Source organism: Lissotriton helveticus, chromosome 8, assembly GCF_964261635.1.
Source record: "Lissotriton helveticus chromosome 8, aLisHel1.1, whole genome shotgun sequence".
NCBI classification, from domain to species: domain Eukaryota; kingdom Metazoa; phylum Chordata; class Amphibia; order Caudata; family Salamandridae; genus Lissotriton; species Lissotriton helveticus.
Genome location: NC_136069.1, coordinates 1,239,309,492 through 1,239,329,407, shown reverse-complemented (window position 1 = coordinate 1,239,329,407; position 19,916 = coordinate 1,239,309,492). Strand labels below are relative to the sequence as shown.

At 45.6% G+C, this 19,916-nt stretch overlaps 1 protein-coding gene across 1 annotated transcript in view; it reads left to right on the top strand.

Annotated features, from left to right (window-relative positions):
- Positions 1 to 19,916, top strand: part of JADE3 (jade family PHD finger 3) — a 213,292-nt gene that overhangs the window by 108,358 nt on the left and 85,018 nt on the right. The window contains exons 3-4 of the mRNA XM_078658218.1: positions 4,826 to 4,908; positions 19,499 to 19,656. Coding sequence (XP_078514344.1) covers positions 4,826 to 4,908; positions 19,499 to 19,656 — 241 coding nt within the window. The remainder of the gene's footprint in view (positions 1 to 4,825; positions 4,909 to 19,498; positions 19,657 to 19,916) is intronic.

The window sequence follows — 19,916 nt, the reverse complement described above, 5'->3', positions numbered from 1 at the left end:
TTCTTCATCCAGATTGTGTTTCATGTTGTCCCACAAGGATTTCCTAGCAGGCCAACACCCAAAAAGCATTAAAGAGATGCTTTTCCAAGTCCAGCCACTCTATAGCGGTGGTGGCGCACGGCGTATGAATATAGAATAGACCTGACCTGCAAAAGTATTGTTACATACAAGTACCTTTTCCTGGTCAGTAAACTTGACCAAGATAGAAAAATATGGGTGTGTGCCTGATTCGTTGGTTCGGAGTTGCATTGTTGAAGAATGGTTTAGGATTTATCAGTAAGAATTTTACTAGGACGGTTTTTGAAGTCAGACTGGGGTGAAGAGCTTTGCTGTGAGATGAAGCTTCTGATAATATTTTCAACAGAAACCACAGGTTGAAAAGTGAACACTTTTGCAGGTTTGTGTCATCAGGTTTGTTTAACAGATGCTACGGTGATGTACCTTAGAAGTGACAGCACATCATGCAATATATCCTCATCAAGATCAAAGGGGCAGTGACATTGGTTTGAATAATATATAGTTTAGTGCAAGTTGTAGATGAGCGATTTCATTTGACCCTCTGCGTACTTTTGAAAAACAGCTGTGCAATAATCTTGAATATGCATGGCATTGGTATTTGCTTTCTGGCTGCATGTTCTTTCTTCACTTAAAGTTGTGCTGCAAAATGTGGTAAATCAGGATACTGGGAAGTCTAGATCTTTGACTAGATTATATGATCTTGTCTATGAGTCTAGACTTTGCCCGTGAGAATGGTGGCTTTCTTTCTTCGCCTTGGTGGTGACCTGTTGTATACTGAAATGGCCAGTTAGTGATGGAGTGCTTCATGGATGTTTTGTAGGACCAGCTTAGGTCTGGTATTTCAGTTTTAATTCTTCTTTTGAGTAAATTAACTTCTCAACATTGCAGGTGAATAACAAATGTGTACACAACAAGTAAAATCCTAATGGTAATATTTAATGAGTCAGTGAACCGAATACTAGGCCTAGGCGTGAAGTGGAGGGAGTAAAATTCATGCGGCCCATGAAGAACATCCACATGTCCACTGTCAGGAATTATCAGTGAGCATCCCCTCCAGTGATACTAAGCATTGGCAAAGGCTTTCTCAATGATTTTTAGCCGTGCTGTATAGCATCGCTGAATGAGAAAAACGTGGCTTGGCCTGAAGTGTCATTTTGTAGGGGCACACCTCACACGCCTGCCTAAAAAATTACGTGGTTGCTATTGTTTTCTTTTTCTTTGCTGATCTATGTTGGATAGGTGAAAAAAAAGTTTTTTCTGATGTGCGGTTTAGGGGAAACAACGCAGGGGGTTGGGTGGAGAAGCAGCAAATGACAGAAAAGGTGTGGGGAGCTACATGGAGGGCAGAGGAGCCAGCAACGCAGGGGTCGGAAGGACAAGCAACGGGAAAGAGAGCAATGTGGAACTTGTGTGGAGAAGTACACAGGTGAGAAAGCAACATGCAGGTGACACGAGAGCGAGCAATCCATGCGGGAGGCATGGTACGCTAGAGAAGCACACGAGGCAAAGAGCAGTATGTGGAGAGAGAAGTACATATGATAACTGGTAAACACATGCACTCTTATGGAGTGTTTAACCAAAAAGAACAAAAGTAGTGCTTGAAAAGCAAGCAGTGTAAGCATACAAGCCAGCCAATCAAAAGAGCTGATAAAGAGGCTATTCTTCACGGAAAGGACAAGTGTGACAAGCTGGGATACAAATGAGGAGGCAAATGAGGAACCGTAAAGCCAACGAATGGTAAGGAGTGGATGGGATTCAAGCCCACAGTATGCCTTTCCCAGCCTGGAAGCTGAGCGGTCTAGTAAGCTCAACCTAAAAAACAAAGCTTAACATCAGACAAACTAATTTGCAGAACTGCTTTAACTAATGGTGGGGGAGAGGAACACGCACAAGCTCCACATTGTGCAGTCAGCACGGCTCCTTCTGTGTGACCCATGAGTAAAATTACGAGCTCTGTCAGAGTGTGAGAAACTTTAAATCTTCCCCCAAGATTTCATCGTTTAGTTGTAAAGCCTCATATCCCTGAGCGATGACCGAACTATTTTTAGTCATGGTGGACATTTTCTCATTTGCAAAGGCAATCAGCTCAGATCTGGAAACAAATAGACACCCCTTCCTGCCATATGCATGTTAAACTTCTTGGATGTCGCTCTGGTCACTGGCAGGGATTCCTGGGGCTGATACTTCCACTAACAAAATTACATCTTCTGAATCTCTTTCTGGGGAGTATAGTCACTTTTTCTGCGGGAAAATTTGTAGAAAAGATTTCAGATACTCATTAACTGAGAAATAAAGCAACTAGAGTGTTTTCAGGCAGATGGTCCTTGACTACTGTGGACTTCTGCAAAGTGAGAGAAGTTCACTTCTCACAACACTCTTGATTTCTGTTGTCTGTCCCTGCAATGCCCCTATTAGATCCCAGGTTGTTACACACTGCTCAATTCTTGTCACCTGACCCTTTATCTCATCCATGACCCTGTCATTTGAATTTTTTTGTCTCAATGTGATGGGTGGACTGGACTTCTGCAGAAGTGGAATAACGCAAAATGGCGGGGTATCCCTGCATAATGTAATGAGGGGCCTCTGAGTGTCCCATATCTCAGATATTTATTGATTTATTGGCCTTTGGCAGAATGGAGTCCCGGTGAAGGGTTGGAGGCCCCTTAAAGGGTTGCCCCCCCTCCCCGCGCCACACCCCTGTTCTGTGAAGGCTTGAACAAAGCCATCAACATTTCTCTAGGTTGTGTCTGGGTTGGCAGAATCCAATCACCCCCTTTAGCATTATCAACAGATTTCTTCTGATCTATTTTGTTGATTCTGCTTCTGAGGTATAGCTGAAACTGGCAGGTTCCCTCGGGATGAGGAGTATTTAGAAAGGCTGCGGAGGCACCAGAGTTCACAGTAGCCCACTCACCTGCTGCATCTTTCGCTAAGTCTGTCTCAGGTGCTGCAGCTGCAAAAGCTCCCATCACAGTTTGATGCTTTTTAGCCACCCGTACACTACATGCTTCATCCTCTGCTCTCTCCATCACCACTGTCATTTCAGATGTCCGGAAATAATGTGCATTGCTGGTTTATCTCGGGAATCTTTGAGGGTCTTCCCCTGCCCATTGGTCCTCTAGTATAGCATTGTGGCCATTCTGCTCCTCACAGGCATGTGACCAGACCGGTTATTGTTCCCTTGGGATATCGGGTCCAGCTCCAACCTGCAAGTGTGCTGCTACCTTGGCCACCTGGACTTTGGCAGCTCCAGCATCTTCTTAGCTGTTTAAAGCAGCTCTGGACTGTTATTCTCGCCAAAGCATATGAGAGAAGCAGCCATCTCATTGCCCATCTGGCTTTACTTTGAATCATGTGAGTGTTGAGATCTTTAAAAGTATATTTAACCGTTTGAGGTAAGTCCCTGTTGGACCAGCTGTTCTAAAGAAGAGAGGCAGACAAAGGCCACGGTATAGCCTTCTGTCTAAGGCAAAAATAGTGCCCACAGCAAACATTCCCACAGCTCAGGCCGGCACCTGTTTGTGTTACAGCCCAGATGTGACTCAAACTGAGTAATTTCGAGTAAAAGTATTTACTTTCTGTGGGCAGAGTTGTCTGCTGTCGTTTTCACAATGAGTCAGGTTTTATCAGTCTTGTCCAGCACAAATAGTTAGTACTGTAGCAGTCTACATTTTACTTCCGCATTTCTATAAACTGTAGAACAACATGTATTATAAAAGTACAAGAAGGTTGGCAGAGCACCATGTCCAAAGGGTGCCCTTCTTCCTGGCTAAAGCAGAGTCTCTCTGATAAGATTTTTATGCCGGCAGATATATTGATTGGCAAAACCACTTTAAAATCCTTAATTTTACTGCGTAAACTGTTGCTTCTGTGGGTGAAAATATAGGTTTGAGAGCATCTAAAAGACCATCTTTACTAGGTGTTTCATAAATAGTAAGTCAATGTATAAAGTATTTGAAAGGAAGGGACTCTGACCCTAGGAGCTGGGTTTCACTTCCTTTTACTGACTAGCCACACTTTGATTTGGCACACCACTACACTCGTTCTCATGGATGTGGTCTTAGCGCTTATATTTAAACATTTTTTGTTTACTGAACTGTACAATTCAGCTTCACCCTGAATGCTATTTGACGAATCTCTTTCCGTGATTGCTAGATAAGGATACCCAAGGGTTTAAAAGTAAAAGGTGTTGGTGACCTCGTTGACCTATAACGCCCACCTTTCAGCCTAAAAATATAATTGCTGCTAGAATGCAAATCTCAGCTTGGTTCTCTGATAGTTTGAGATCTGCCTTGGATGCATCTACAAATTTAAATGTTCTTCCAAGTCTGTTAACTCGTGGAAAGTCATTTTAATTTATGTTTCATTGACATTTTATAGGCAGTAGTATTGCTTTTTCTGTGCTGTGCCTATGGGACTAGAACAGATTCCCGTAAATTTGTTGACAAAATATTGACTGTTGTACTTACCTGTGTTTGAAATCATTGTCAAATATTTTTTCCAAATACCCTTTCAAATGAATTACTGTGAATTGGACAATATGCAGGACTAGCAAAAGACCACTCGTTTGACTGTTACGTGAAGGTGAGCTTCTTCGTGTACATTGAGGTCGGAACTCGGTCGATCCAGTTTTTACCCTCTTGTGCCATTTTTGGCAAATATTTATTATATGTCATCGTTATCTGTTTGTACTTCTCGGTTAGCCAGTATCTTTAGACCGATCTCTTCGTCCCTGCTTGTGTCTCACTGTGAAATGAAATATTTGCCATAATTTCCCCTTTTTCATCTTTTTCCTCCTTGCTTATAGGTCCATCGACTTCTTTTTTCAACTGTTCGAAGTACAGGAGCAAATCGAAAAGTGCAACAAAGGATGAGAAGAAGCCTGCTGAGGTGAGCGTAGACCCACTTACCTCATCCCTATTGCCATCTCTCCATAGTTCTTGAGGTTATGTTTGGTCTTTAATCATTTGGATGCCAACCATGTCAGAAGTGTCAGAAGGAGCTTTTGTGATTACGCACTGTGATTCTGGTTGAGAACCGGAGGCAAAAATTATGCTTTTCTTTCTGTGTTTATTCTTCTAGCAGCACTAACATGACATTTTTTCACAAACTACATTTCCTTTGGAACTTGGTGGTGGGAGTGGGTGGAGGGATACCCAGCAGTCGCATAACCAATCCTCATACTTCTATCAATTAAAGAGGCTTCTTGCCTTCTTGTACGTTCTCTTTACTCGCTGCTCCGGTAACACATAAGTACTTTTTGAACAATGTGGTTTGATTGGGAATTTACGTAACAGAAAGATTGTTTAGAAAGACTACTTGCTAAATTCATTCGGTATATTTTCCACTCGCAGTTTTCTACAGGGCCGGCTTCCCAGTCCCTGTGCAGCTTTACTGTCAGTGGGTCTGCGATGGTTCTACAGTGTGGTCCTCCAACCGACCGAGTCCACAAGTGCAGGAGCGCAGCAGTGGAACACTGAGCTTGTCACTCCTCCTTTCCTGGCACTTGTGGCTTTTCTCACTTGGGAACGAAGAGTACGACTGCTCTGGTTCCACAACTGTAGTAGATGGGGAATACAAATAAATATTGCCTAAAGTACGGAACACTTTTGAAGTTCCCGGTGGACCTGGAGCAGGACGCCTTGATTTTGGCCTGTACGTGCGTTGAGTGCCTCCTAGCTCATAATGGCTGGGCAATGGCCTAGGCCCTTGCCCATTGCAGAACAGAGGGTACAAGGTCCCAGTCACAGTTCCCCCTCATCAATTTGCTCCGTCCGTGGCTCTTTTATAAATTCTGGTTCCCTCAGTTGTAAATCTGTGACCTAGATCATTGGAAAATGCAAGGGCACAGCCCTGCTTACATGGAGAAGGAAGAGTATGGAGTACATCCCTTGGGATGATTCTGTTTTGCAAGAGGTTGATGCCTCTGTATGCAGGTGTATGTCTGTTGCAGTTGTGCCTTTGAAGAATAGATTAAGGCACCTAACATCATGCTGGCCTGAGCCTCTCAATTGGACAGAAGACCATGAATGCTGCTGTGGGACCTTAGAACTTCATAGGCTCCCTCACATGTCACCTAGGATCTTTTTGGCCAAACTCATGAGCGACAATCCTGAGAACCACAGGTTCAGCATAGAATTCTACGGCTCACCAATGCAGACAGGTCATTCCCTACCACTGTCTTTCAAAGGTAGAGTCCTGCAAATAGATTGGTATGTAATTTCCTGACCCTTTCTGCTCCCACCGGGCTTCATAAGCAATCTTTTCCTTTTGAAAAGCATTCACAGGACAGCATCCAGTGATCAATCTCAAAGAATTCAGTGAGTAGCTGGTCTTTCCCTTCACAATGCAAGACATTCACCTCCTTAAGGACATCCTATGACTGGGGTACTGGGTACTCTTAGACCTCAAGGAGGCATCCCTGATAGTTGTTTACACAGCACCACCAGATTTCTGCAGTCCATCTGGAGACAGTGAGTGTTCAAACTCAAGACTCTTCCCATAGGAGTTTCATGAGCACTGTGATGCTTTACAAAGTTTCTGAAACCATTGTTGTTGGCATAAGTATAAGGAATTTGTCTTCTCTATCTAGGTGATATTCAAGGCCTAGGCCCAGCTCCCCACCCACTTACCTGGACTGATCCTCCAACCACTTTAGGCCCTTTTGAACCCACACTTGTGCCTCAAGGTCAGTGCCACGCTCCTTCTTCTGCCACCTCTAGCCTCTCTCATGCCCTTCTCTCATTCTCTCGCCCGTACCTGTTGTCTGCTTCTCTCCACTTTTTGTGCCCTCTCTTTAGAGCATCTTTGTTTGTTTTCTGCTCTTTTCTTGCTTAAGTGCCACTCTTTTCTCACTGGCTTTCTCAGCTTTCTACTCTTTTTTTTCCTTCAGTGCCTCTCTATTTCATTTTTTTAGCGCTTCTCCTGCTTTCTGCTCTTTTCACCACCTGCTTCCACTTTTGTGCCTTTCTTTGTGCTCTTCCCCCTTGTGTGCCTTTCTTTCATTTTCTCACTTTCCCCTTTTTTTAGGTCTCGCGACCTATCGATGCGCGCAAGCGCATCGAGCGGAGCGAGAATTCAAGTAGCCAAAATCCTCGTCAAACTAAGCGCTGGCGTTTTGTTTACGTTCACGTGAATCACGTGATCAAACACGAACGCGCATCAGCCTCCCTCCCTCCTATCGGCCATACTTTCAGCTCCAGCACCTCCCCTCTCTCCTCCCCTCTCTCCCCGCACACAGCCTTCCTTGGATTTCTCCTCCCCCTCCCCAGCCAGCTTCCCCCAGGCCGTGTTCCCTCCCCTGCTACCCCATCCTCACTCATCCCTCGCACCCCCTCCTCCTTCAGGCCCCCACCATTTGCTTTTGCTTGTGTTATCAGACTCACGACCTCCGCGCCAGTTTGAGATCTCACGAGATACCGCCGGATGTCTCCAACTTTACAAAACTTCGGAGCACTAACTCGTGCTACACAAATTAAACATCGGCACATATTTTCCTCACTTCGTTACTTTAATTCTGTGATCTAAATCTTCACAGTTTAAGTTAAAATGACAAGATTGTCAACACGCTGTCGTGAAAGCCTAGAAATGTTTACGTTACTCAACTCAGCGCGAGCTTTTCTCTAATTGACGAGACTCGGTGAGCCCGCCCAGCAGAGCCCCAGACAGACAGCGCCTGGTGCGGGTGACCTCTGGCTTCAGGGCACTTTGGAGAAATGAAGTGCTCTGCAGTCTGCACAGTAGAAAGAAGGCGCAGGCGAAATATGTAAAAAGGCCGACGTAATTCACTTGCTAGCTGGCGTTTTGCATTACGCTTTTAACACAGAAGTCTGTAAAATTACGCGGCGTGGTATCACTGGGGTTGATTCAATTACACCTCAGACAGCGGGAACGCCAAACAAGCATTGGCATTGCCAATAGGTCTCGCTTGTGGGACCTTATAAGTATTTAGTTTTGCAGCACAATATCCTTGGTGCAACAAGGATATTGTGCTGCAAAACTAAATACTTATAAGGTCCCACAAGCGAGACCTATTGGCAATGCCATTGCTTGTTTTGCTTTTGTGCTGCTTCTCTTTGTGCCGCTTTTTCTCTTGCCCTGCTTGTCCCTTCAGGCCCCATCCCCCCCCACACTTTTCCTGCCTCCCCCGCTCCTTACCTGCTTCATGCGTCATCTTTCTTGCCCGCTTCCTCCCAGGACCTACTTATTGAGACTGCGGTGGGACCGTCCGAGCCCATTTGCACTCGCTCGTACCTGGACCACACCCAGCGCTTCAAACCCTGGTCCAATCAACCCTCCAATTGCCTGACCCAGGCTGCCACCACACACACACCACAATAAGACATTTTACCTGCACCCACTGCCGCTTCATCTGCAGTGAGACGCCAGCACACGATCCTACATGCAACTACTCCTCTGTCCACTAGGACTATAACCACACACCACACCAGCATCTCAGCAATCGCTCACATGAATGCTTCTCAACAACCGCTCGCTCTGCAAACACGCCACTGAAACTTGGGATCTTCTCAGCAACAACATGCCAGACCGCATCTTCCTTACCAAAATCTGTGTCAACCGAGCATCGATTCCAGACATCACAGTGGCTATTCTGGCAGGCTACTGGATCGCCTGCCAAGACGGCCTTCACAGACCAGGAAGAGGACTTGCAATTATTTCCGAGGACACCATCAAATGCACCACAAACACCTCCTTCATGGAACACATGCACTTCTGCCTGCAAACATACAGCTTTGCCTTGAAAGGATCTTTAGCATAGGGACCACCTGGCCCGCAAGCAACCTCATCGCTCCCTTCACCATCAGCTCCAAGGACTTCCTGCTGCTTGGCGCCCTCAATTTCCCTGTTGCAGACTTTACAGATACCTGCTCCTCAGACCTCCTCAAGAGCCTGAATAGCATCAGAATCTCCCAGCTTGTCACAGACCCAACACATATCACAGGACACACTGTGGATCCGATCTTCGCCACTGGCATCAAAATCAAGTAGAACTCCGCCTCACCACTCATATGGACCGATCACACCATCATATGTTTCCAGATCTCTACACCACAAGCGAATGCAGCCACCTGCATCAACCTGCCCAGTCTGAACTTGAACAAAGTACGAGGCGAACTGGTGCAATGCCCTTGAAACAGACCGACCCACCCCAACACCACCACCAACAACTTAGACAAGGACATCACCAACTTCAACCAATGGATCAAGAACTGGGAAGACTCACTCGTACCCATCAAACGTGACAGACCAAAAAGAACCAACAAACAGATAAGCTGGTATACAGACAACCTCGGGAATCTAAACACCAATGCAGACCGCTAGAAAGAAAATGGAGCTCCAACTACGATGCGCACGCCAGAACCACCTGGAAGACTGCACTCCGGCACTACCACCATCTTCTGAGAAACACCAAGTGAAGAGCCCTAACTGAATTTATAGAAGCAATCTCTAACATCTGCAAAGAGCTCTTCCTAATTGTCAAGGAGTTTACCACCACAGAGACTGCAGCCAGGATCATCACAGGAACTCTGCAACAATCTATCCAACTTATTTCACAGCAGAATCGAAAACATTTACAGCAACTTCGAACAATGGCAAACAATACACACCTAAGCGACTGGAAGATACTCCTCGAGGAAGGCACCAGAGAAATCCTGAAAATAGCCCACTCAGGAACCCCAATGGACCCCTGCCCTCCTCACATTTACTGCATGGGAGGATCACAGATCCGCAAAATCCCCACCCACATCAGCTCTCCATCAAATTAGCCACTTTCCCCAAAGACTGGGAACATGCAGCAGTCAATGCACTCCTCGAAAAAACATTGGCCGACCCCAGCGAGCAGAGCAACTTTTGACCCTTCTCCCTGCTCCTGTACCCAGCCAAAGTGACACAGAAGACAATTAAACAACTCACCAACCACCTCGAACTGCACAATGTACTTGACCGCACCCAGTCAGGTTTTTAGTGCAACCACAGCACAGAAACAACAGGCATCGTGGCCACGGACGAAATTGCGATTCTCCTATTAACATGACCAGAGAATCTGGATTTCATTAAAGACACGGAGGCTAACATTATGCATTAATCTTTTTAATGCAGCTCACAGCCGCTTACATCACAAAGGTTAAGAATAGAACTAAATGACATAACCGTGTCCATAAAAGGCGTGTGCCAAGACAAATCAGCCTCTTTTAGAATGCTTTGAACGAAGAACAGATCTTGAACTTGAAGGAAGTATACTTGAAACTTGTAAAATCCATGCGAGTCATCAATTCGAATTGTCTGAAAGAAAATAAGGCAAGTCAAGAAAGGCACAAGGAAACCTTCAGAAGCAAAGAAAAGCAAGGTTAGAGGTATGAAACATTTAAAACGTTGTAAACCAAATTAATCCTCAATATCCCTCAAGGGAGGGACGGGAGGGATAATGTTAGCCTCCGTGTCTTTAATGAAATCCAGATTCTCTGGTCATGTTAATAGGAGAATCGCAATTTCATTACAAGACAGGAGGCTACATTATGCATGTTGGTAGCCCTGAATCACAACATCAGAAACATGTTCAATTGGTTTACAATAATGATGAGCGAAGGTAGAAGCATTAGACCAATCAGCAGCTTTAAGGATAGTATCCAACTTACCCCCTGACCAGAATGATTTGCTGGCCATTGCACTTCTTAGTGAATGAGCTTGAAATTTTGAAAGGTCAATACCAGCGAAATTCATAGCCAATTTAACCCACCTTGCGATAGAGGAGGATGAGATGGGTTTAAAGGGTTTAACGTAGGAAACGAGGAGTTGATTTGCATCAGGGGGACGAAGATTAGACATCCTGGAATCGTATTCCTTCATGCAATCAACCACACAGAGCTTTTTACAAAAATCAAAACGTGGATAGAAGATAGAGTCAGACATGGTCTTAGTTCTCCTAAGAATTTCAAATTTAACACCGAACATCTCATAACATCTATTGGAGATGTCCAAAGCTTTAACGTCTGAAACTCTGCGACAGGAGATTAAACAAAGAAGAGAGGCAAGTTTAATTGAAAGACACTTTCTGTTAAGAAGGGAATTATCAGGCCAGGAGCAAAAAAGGTCAAGTAACAATTTAACATCCCAAACGGATTGATATTTAGGTCTGGGGGGTCTTTTAAGTCTGATACTTTTAAGGACCCTACAAACAATAGGGTTTTTACCTACCGTCTTACCGTTGACGATAGAGTGACCTGCGGAGATGGCAGACCTATAACAGTTAATGGATCTATAAGAGAGGCCACTGTCGAAAAGTTCCACGAGGAAATTGACTATATTAACGATAGGAGCTTCCACGGGATCCAAGTCCCTTTCCAGGCACCAACTAGACCATCTTTTCCAGATATTATTGTATCTGTAGTGCGTTCCAGGTGCCCAGAATTCTCCGAGGAGTGTAAGAGCAGATTACGAAAGTCCAGACAATTGGTTAGATCGCCTGACACTTTCCAAGCAAGAAGGTTCAGGCTCCCTGAAAGAACCAGGTGGTGATCTTCTCCGTTTGCGTTTAGGAGGAGACCTTGAGAGGCCGGGATAAGGAGAGGAATGTCGTAAGAGAGTTCCAAGGCTGTGGGGAACCAAGCTTGGGACGGCCAGAAAGGAGTTATCAGGACCAGGGAGCACTGCTCTTGTCTCACTTTCTGAAGAACCCTCTGAATCATGGCAAAGGGGGGAAAGGCGTAGGGTCTGAGAGGGGCCCAAGGTTGGAGAAAAGCGTTGACAGCGAGAGCACCCGGGTCTGGCATCCAGCTGAAATACTGTGGAAGTTGGGAGGACAAACGACTCGCGAAGAGGTCCACATCGAAGGGGCCCCAAAGGTCGGATAGGGAATTGAAAATGGTTGGATTGAGTTTCCAATCGCTGAAGTCTACTAGGAACCTCGAGTTCCAGTCTGCGGAGAGGTTGGATTTTCCGGGGAGGTATTCGGCCCTCAGGGAGATCTTGTGCTCCAGACAGAACATCCAGAGTTTCTTGGCTAGGTCCGAAAGATCGGCAGATTTCGTACCGCCAAGGCGGTTGATATACGAGACTGCAGAGATGTTGTCCATCTTCAGGAGGACGGATCTGCCTTGGAGAGATTGTCTGAAGCTCATGAGAGCATAGAGCCCGGCTGTCATCTCTAAAAAATTTATGTGGTGGGAGGATTCCGAAGGGGTCCATATACCACCAGTGTCCTGGTCGAGAAGACGGGCACCCCAACCGTGAAGGCTGGCGTCTGACTCTAGAACGAAGTCTGGAGATGAACCAAATATAGCTCTTCCATTCCAGGCGTCCAAATTGTCCAGCCACCAGGAAAGTTCCAGTTTGGCTTCTTCGTCTAGAGAGACTTGGTCTCCGTACCAAAGTCCAGATCTGAGAGCTTTGGCTTTTACTCTCTGAAGAGCACGGTAGTTGAGGGGGCCAGGGAAGATAGCTTGTATCGAGGAAGAGAGTAGGCCAAGGAGTCTGGCTAGTTCTCTCAGGGATAAGGAGTGATGTTTGAGAACAAATCTGATTTCTTTCCGAATGTTGGCAATCTTCTTCTTGGGAAGTAAGAGAAGACAGGTCGAAGTGTCCACGGTGAAGCCGAGGAACTCCAAAGATTTGGAGGGTAGAAGGGTTGATTTTTCCCTGTTTATAATGAACCCAAGACTTTCTATGAGGTTCATAGAGGATTGCAAGTCTTCTAGAATTTGAGAGTGAGATTGGGACATTATTAGTATGTCGTCTAGATAAATGATGAGACGAATACCCCTGGCTCTTAGGATGGAGACTATCGTTCTCATGATTTTGGTGAAACACCAAGGGGCGGAAGAAAGACCGAAAGGGAGGGCCTGAAATTGAAAAAGGCGATTGTCCCAGATGAATTGGAGAAAGGACTGATGTTCTATTGCCATGGGAATGGTAAAATAGGCGTCTTTTAAGTCCAATTTGACTAGCCAATCTCCATGGAGGAGAAGGTCTCTGAGCAGATGGATGCCCTCCATCTTGAAGTGACGGTAGACGAGGTACTTGTTTACCTCTCGAAGGTTTATTACTGGGCGCCAACCCTTGTCTTTCTTCTTGACTAGGAAGAGGGTACTCACGAAATTTTTTTGAGACCAAGGGACCTCTATTATTGCGCCCTTCTTTAACATAGAGGAAACCTCTTCTTTGACGATTTCTAGATGCTCCGGAGAGAGAGTCATAGGATTAGGAGTGGTAGATTGGAAGGGGATCTCTGTGAAGTCTATTCTGAAGCCCCGAACTGTTTCTAGAACCCATGGATCTTGGGTCAGGGATTCCCAAACATGAAGGAAATGTTTTAGTCTGCCGCCGACTTTGGGAGGGGAAGAAGAAAGGGGTGCACTTACTTGAGGTGGTGTTGTTGGGAGCACCACGAGCGGGAAAGCCTCTTCCGCGTGAGCCTCTTCCTCTTTGAGGGAAGTACTGTCTGGAGTTGGAGGGGTAGAAGCCTCTGCCTCTACCGAAAGAACCTCTACCTCTTCCGTAGGTGAAAGGCCGGAAATTGCCACGGCCGGAAGAACGGCCTCTTCCACCGGCCTGGCCAAAAACACGCTTCATGTTGTTTTGTGCTTTGTCTAGGGCTGTAAAGGTTGCCACGTACTTGCCGAGGGTCTTAATCATATCTTGTCCAAAGAGGAGGCCATTAGGTTTGGTTGTTGGCTCTTTCTCTGCAAGGTCCCCGAGTTTGGGGTTGATTCTGATGAGGACAGATTTTCTCCTCTCAGTATTGAGGGAGGAGTTGGCGTTGCCCAGTAGTACAATGGCCCTCTGGCTCCAACCCTTAATCAGGTTAGTGTCTAGGGGTGTGTGGGAGATATGTGATTCCTCAGCGAGGTCTAGGATTCTGGTGAGGGGGCCCAGAAGGTCAAGGAGGTAGTCTTGACATGTTTTAAGGGCTCTTTCTAGGCCTTTTCTTGGGTCCTTGCCCAGTTTGAATAGGAACTTGATTAGGTCGGGGTCCAGATTGGGAGTCTGGCAGACTTTCCCCTCAATGAATGGGCGGGGGCACTCAGATCTCATGGTGTTACGAGATTCCCTTTGAAGGGAGTTTCTCAGCCATCTAGTGACGAACTTAGCCACGTGGTCGTGGGGGTACCACCTTTTGCTGTTAGGGTGGGAGATGTTCTCCGGGGAGAACATTTCGGCACCGAGAGGATCGAGGATCGCGTCCTTTGACGAGGGGGAGGAGTTCGCCTCCGAGGGAGGGTTAAAATCCCATTCGTCGGTATTCTGCTCGTCAAGGTCTAGGACAAACTCGTCCTCAGGATCCAGGAAGAATTCGTCTTCCTCTGAACTAGAGTTGGGGCTTGTTAGAATCGTGCCGCTATGGGCAACGTTACCTTTTGGGGCGCTTAGGCCTCCCGTGCTCTTTGAGGTGCTTGGACCTCCCATGATTTTTGAGGTGCTTGGACCTCCCATGCCCTTTGAGGTGCTTGGACCTCCCATGCCTTTTGAGGTGCTTGGACCTCCCAACTCTGATGAGGTAGCGCGACCTCCACTGGTATTGGTACAGTGTTTAATTTTTTTGGTGGATTTGGAGTGATCAGCTTCCGGGTCTGAAGTGTCATCGTCAGGTAAGAGGGACCTTTTATTGGACATAAGTTCACGGAATGTATTTAGCATGCAGGTCCTCATCTCCTTCTGGAGGAAGGATTTGAAATTATCAGAGTTATGGTTGGGGGAGCTTGCCATGGCGTCCTCTGATTCTAGGTCGGACATGACAGGTAGGTAGGATTACAGGGTTTGGAATTAGCTCCCTTGAGTAGAGTAATAGAGTTAGGTAATAAATCACCTCTCCTTCTTTTTCTCTTTTTTTTTTTTTTTTAAATATTTTTTTCATATCAGGGACCTAAACTAAGTAAGGAGGGTGCAGTAATGTTATTATATTGAAGGTAAGTAGGTTTAATCGAAATCTGAAGTGTCCGGAGCGAGGAACAGCTGTTCAGTGATAGCGCAGTCGGGAAAGCCTTGAAACGGCAAACGCTCGAGCTGCGAGTGGTTAAGACGGAGGAATGGACCTTAGCAGGCACACAGCGTTGCGTTGCTGTTGCCGAGGGCCATTCCTCCAGTTTGGTTGAAGCCGTCTGATGAGGGTGTCGGGCTTCGTGAGTTTTAGCGTGAGGCGGAAGCACGGGTACTGAGTCCGAGGAGGGAGAGGAGGTAGGGTTGCGCGCGAGGCGCGGGAAGGGAAGGGAACACGCGGGGAGCAGTATGTCGCGGTAGACCTCCTACGAGGGGAAATAGGTGGACAACCATAAATTGGAAGTCGAGGGGGGGTGGGGGCGGGGGATCGCAGCGAATGACAGCGATCGAGGGAGGAGTGGGGAGCGAGTCGCGCCACAGCTTCACATTAAAAGGTGTCGTAATGACGTAAAACAGTAAGCATGTTAGACAGCAGTCACAGTATTAAGGAATATAGGCATCATGTCGAAATATAGGCATCATAACAGAATACAAAAGTAAACTGGCATAAATAGTAGTAAGGATTGAAGAGTTACTTATCTGTTGTGAGCCGCATTCAAAAGAGGCTGATTTGTCTTGGCACACGCCTTTTATGGACACTGTTATGTCATTTAGTTCTATTCTTAACCTTTGTGATGTAAGCGGCTGTGAGCTGCATTAAAAAGATTAATGCATAATGTAGCCTCCTGTCTTGTAATGAAATCTGCACAATACTGGACCCTGGAAAAAATGCTATCATTCTACTTGACCTCTCTGCTGCTTTCGACACAGTATCACACTACACCCTCATCAGACTTGTTAAGCATCTTGGTGCTGCACTGGTGATGAGAGAGAGTCTCTGATTTCGGTATGTCTAAATGTGTAGAAAACTGCTCTGTGTGTTCTAGGGAGAATAAGAGGGTAGGCGCTTGGCTGCTGTTTTCGGTTGTAGCTGACCATACTAGGCCGAGGTCTGGCCATCATTGGCTGAAATGCAGTTTCTCAAAGCTGCTGGAGGATGACATTTCAAACGCTGCCTGGGTATTTTTAACTGGTATTTTATTGAAACATGCCGATAGAAAAAATAATACACTTTCATGATCGTATGAAGAGGTGTGGCGCCGCGGCCAGGGTGACTGACTCCAGAATCTGGGGATCACGGTTCGATCCCCGGGGCCGGTGGCAGGTGAGCCCAGCACCATGTGACTCTGGGCAATAGCTTAATCTTCCAGACGGCCCCCAAAGCCTAGAGACCCTAACGGGTGATGGTTCGCGCTTTATAAATGTGGATTATTATTATTATTATTATTATTATTATTATCGTATGCACATTTACAGATGTACCTGTTGGTTACTTTGTGTTAAAGAAAAAATGCTGCTGCTGAATCCAGTACTCCCGACACCCAACGGATTCAGTCATTGCTGTGACAGTGGCCGCTTTGCTAGGACTGTAGTTATCTGCTATGCTGCATTAGCACTCTCTCTGGACTGCTGAGACTTCTCTCACTGCGTAGTGCTGTGCCATTGACACAGATGTGCACCACCACTCCTGATCAACCCAGCATGCACTGCTGTGCCCAATCCAGGGTCCAGTTTTGGGTGTGGTTCAGGTGTTGGCTCAGGGAACTGGAAACAGTCATGGTCTGTCTCAGTGTAAGAGACAGTCAGAAGCTCATTGACGGAGTGGGACGTACAACCGCTCATTGATGAGTTCTCGGAGTTGTGGGAAGTTCAGGCATGTCCAGGAGCGCTTAAGTTGAGGATCATCAAGAGATAAGTCAGTACCTTTCAAATGGATAATGACAAGAACTTGCCCAAGGTTAGAGCTCACGCAGACACTCCCTGATAAGTTGAAGTCAGTTCAGGCGCTAACTCACGGAGACAGGCAAGAAAGCAATCTGAAGTTTCAGTGGGGAGTGTCATGAGCTCATTCATGGTTATGAGTAGAAGCTATTCAGGCTACCCAGCAGAACAAAGAAGAATTCGGACATTTGACTTAGTCTCACTATTATAAAAATAAATAAAGCAGGCTCTGACCAGCAGAACTGACTGCCCTGGCATGTTGACGGTGCTAGAGTCTGCTCATGCACAGTAAGAGATTTGGTAGCATGCACTGATTTCTTAAAGCATTTAAATTAAGTGGACTGCAGCTCAAGATTTGTGTGCTCCATTGGCTGGACTGCAGATCAAGATATGTGCTTCATTGGCAAGTCTGCAGCTCAAGACACGTGTTCCATTGGCTGTACTGCAGCTCAAGACGGCTCCATTGGCTGTACTGCAGCTCAAGACGGCTCCATTGGCTGAACTGCTCCTCAAGATGTGTGCTTCATTGGATGAACTGCTGCTCAAGATGTGTGCGTCATTGGCTGGACTGGAGCTTAAGATATGTGCTCCATTGGCTGAACTGCTGCTCAAGATATGTGCTCCATTGGCTAGAGTGAAGCTCAGGATTCAAGTGCCGCCTGTGTCAGTAATAAAAAGTAATGCTGAGTTCTGGCGTGGTGGGGGTTGTTAATGTTAAGAGGAAACCTGAATGAGACTGTCCAGAACTGGAGAACAGCACAGCGCCAGGCAGTGACACAGCTAGTTGCAACAGTTAACTCGTGCAACCAATATGTAGGTGCAACTGGACTGTTCAGGAAATAAATTTGCTAAAGCCAATAGGTTCTGCTGTTTTGCTAGCTGTTGTGAATCGGTTTTAAAATTATTGCAAGCATTTGGTTCAATATAATAGAAAACAGCATTTTCAATGCAATAGGTCTCGCATTTGTGGGCGTTAAATGTATTGGCATTGTAAATGACAATGCCTTTTATCTGTTTTTTTTAAAAGCAACACATATATAAAAGGCATTGTTATTTTTAATGCCAAGAGCTCAAGCTCTTGCAAAAGCGAGAACTTTAATGTTGGCCGCGCCCCCTTTTTTTTTTTTTTTTTAGGCGCTGCTCACATATTAGCGCCTAAACAAAGGGGTGCGGCCAACATTAAAGTGAAAGCGCGTGTGGTGCTTTCGACCACAGTGATAAAAAAAATAGATTTCAAAAACTAATGTAGCGCAGCCCTAAAGTGAAAGCAGCCGCGCTGTAATTAAATAAGCGCAGCCCCTAAAGTGAAAGCGGACCGCGTGTAGATTAAATAAGTGCAGCTGCTATAATTAAAGCGGATTGCGCTGTAATTTGAATAAAAATATTACTATTTAAATATAAGCAGGCGGGTGCTGCGGTGTCGTGGGTGGGATGGGGAAGAGCATTAAAGAAAATAGTTCTCACCAGCTTATAAAGCAGACCATGTAACAACACCAGTAAAAAGTCTAGTTGTTATGAGAGGTAACAAATGAAAACAAGGCGGTACCAAGGAGGGACAAACAAGCCTAATAATGACTCAAGCCAGTGTTTACGAAGGATAACACCACACGCCAATAAAAAATATGGGCGTTGAGTGGGCGGGGCTTCAAAACCATACTCCACTACTGCATGCCTCGCAACAGCGCATGTGCTGCACAGGCCCGACCTAAAAACATGCTGCTCCTTAAACATTATGGTCATATGTTTGCAGAAAAAAATGTACGTGGTTTTTTTTCTCTCTGAGTTTTATATAGCGTGAACTAGACCCGAACCGAATCAGGTATCAGAGCGCTTTACACATTTTCCTGTTACGTTACATGAGGACACACTTTCATTTTAGGCATGGGGAGATTAAGTGATTTGCCCAGAATCACAGGAGTTTTTTTTGGGCGTCGTTACCGAGACTCAAACCCAGATCCCCCAGGTCCGAGGTCGAGCGCCCTAGCCGGTAGGCCAACTCCTCTCCCTAAAGATAAATGTACCTTTCCATATAATTTGAATAGAACTGCACTGGTGCTCCCTAGCAGGTAGGGGTGATTTAAACAGTTACAGAACCTGGTTTAGTTTCAGTGCACATCACAGGAAAATTTGATTTGTTTTAGAGCAAACAGGATGTATATTTGACTTTGAATTACTGTAACCCCAAGACCTATTTTAAACGGATAATGATTGAAGAAAAGAAAAAGGAAGAAGAATGAAAACATTGCTAAAGTATTCACTCTCTGGCTCTGACACTGAAGTGAACTTCTTTTTAGGCACGTCATTAGGCAAAATGCTGTCACTCAGTGGAAGAGAGCCAGTGGGCTGACTGATTGCCAAATGGTGTATACTGCAGGGGCAGACAAAATATGAATGACGGTTGAACCGGCCAATCGATAAACATGGCTGACCCAAGAACCTCGATATTATTTATCTTATAATGATGAAATATTTTGATTTCATTGTGTCTGTAAGACAACTAAAGCTTTCTCTAGTCTATACTTAAAAAAGAAACACAAAGGAAAATGCAGATTAAAGAGAGAGGAGTTTAATTGTGAAGCTCCTTGTGCTGCAGAAATATCAGTGCAGAAAACAAATTCCAAATATTTTACAAAAACATCTCATTACACCATCAGTTTGTTATGCTCTCAATTCAAAGCTCATAACTGTGTCCTCTCTCCAACAGGTGTTCCGGAAGGACCTCATTAGTGCCATGAAAATTCCCGACTCCCACCATGTTAATATAGAAGAATATTACCTCTTCGCTGACTCATGGAAACAAGAATGGGAGAAGGGAGTTCAGGTCCCAGCCAGCCCCGAAACAATACCTCAGGCTTCGCTCAGGTATTTGCCTCCAGCAGTTACTCAACATATATTGAACTTATATTTGCATTCTTGGGGATGTTACTGTTTTTTTAACTGCTTCTATGGGTTTAACTTGCTTTACTAAAAATAAAAAAAAGTATATATATATATTTTGACCCCATTACCGGATGACGACAAGAACAGTGCATTCTGGAACTTGGAGGCGCCATTGGTGTAAGGCGCGCCAGAACTAAGTCAGGTGTTGGAACATACTCACCTGGGGGGCAGCAGCTCATTAG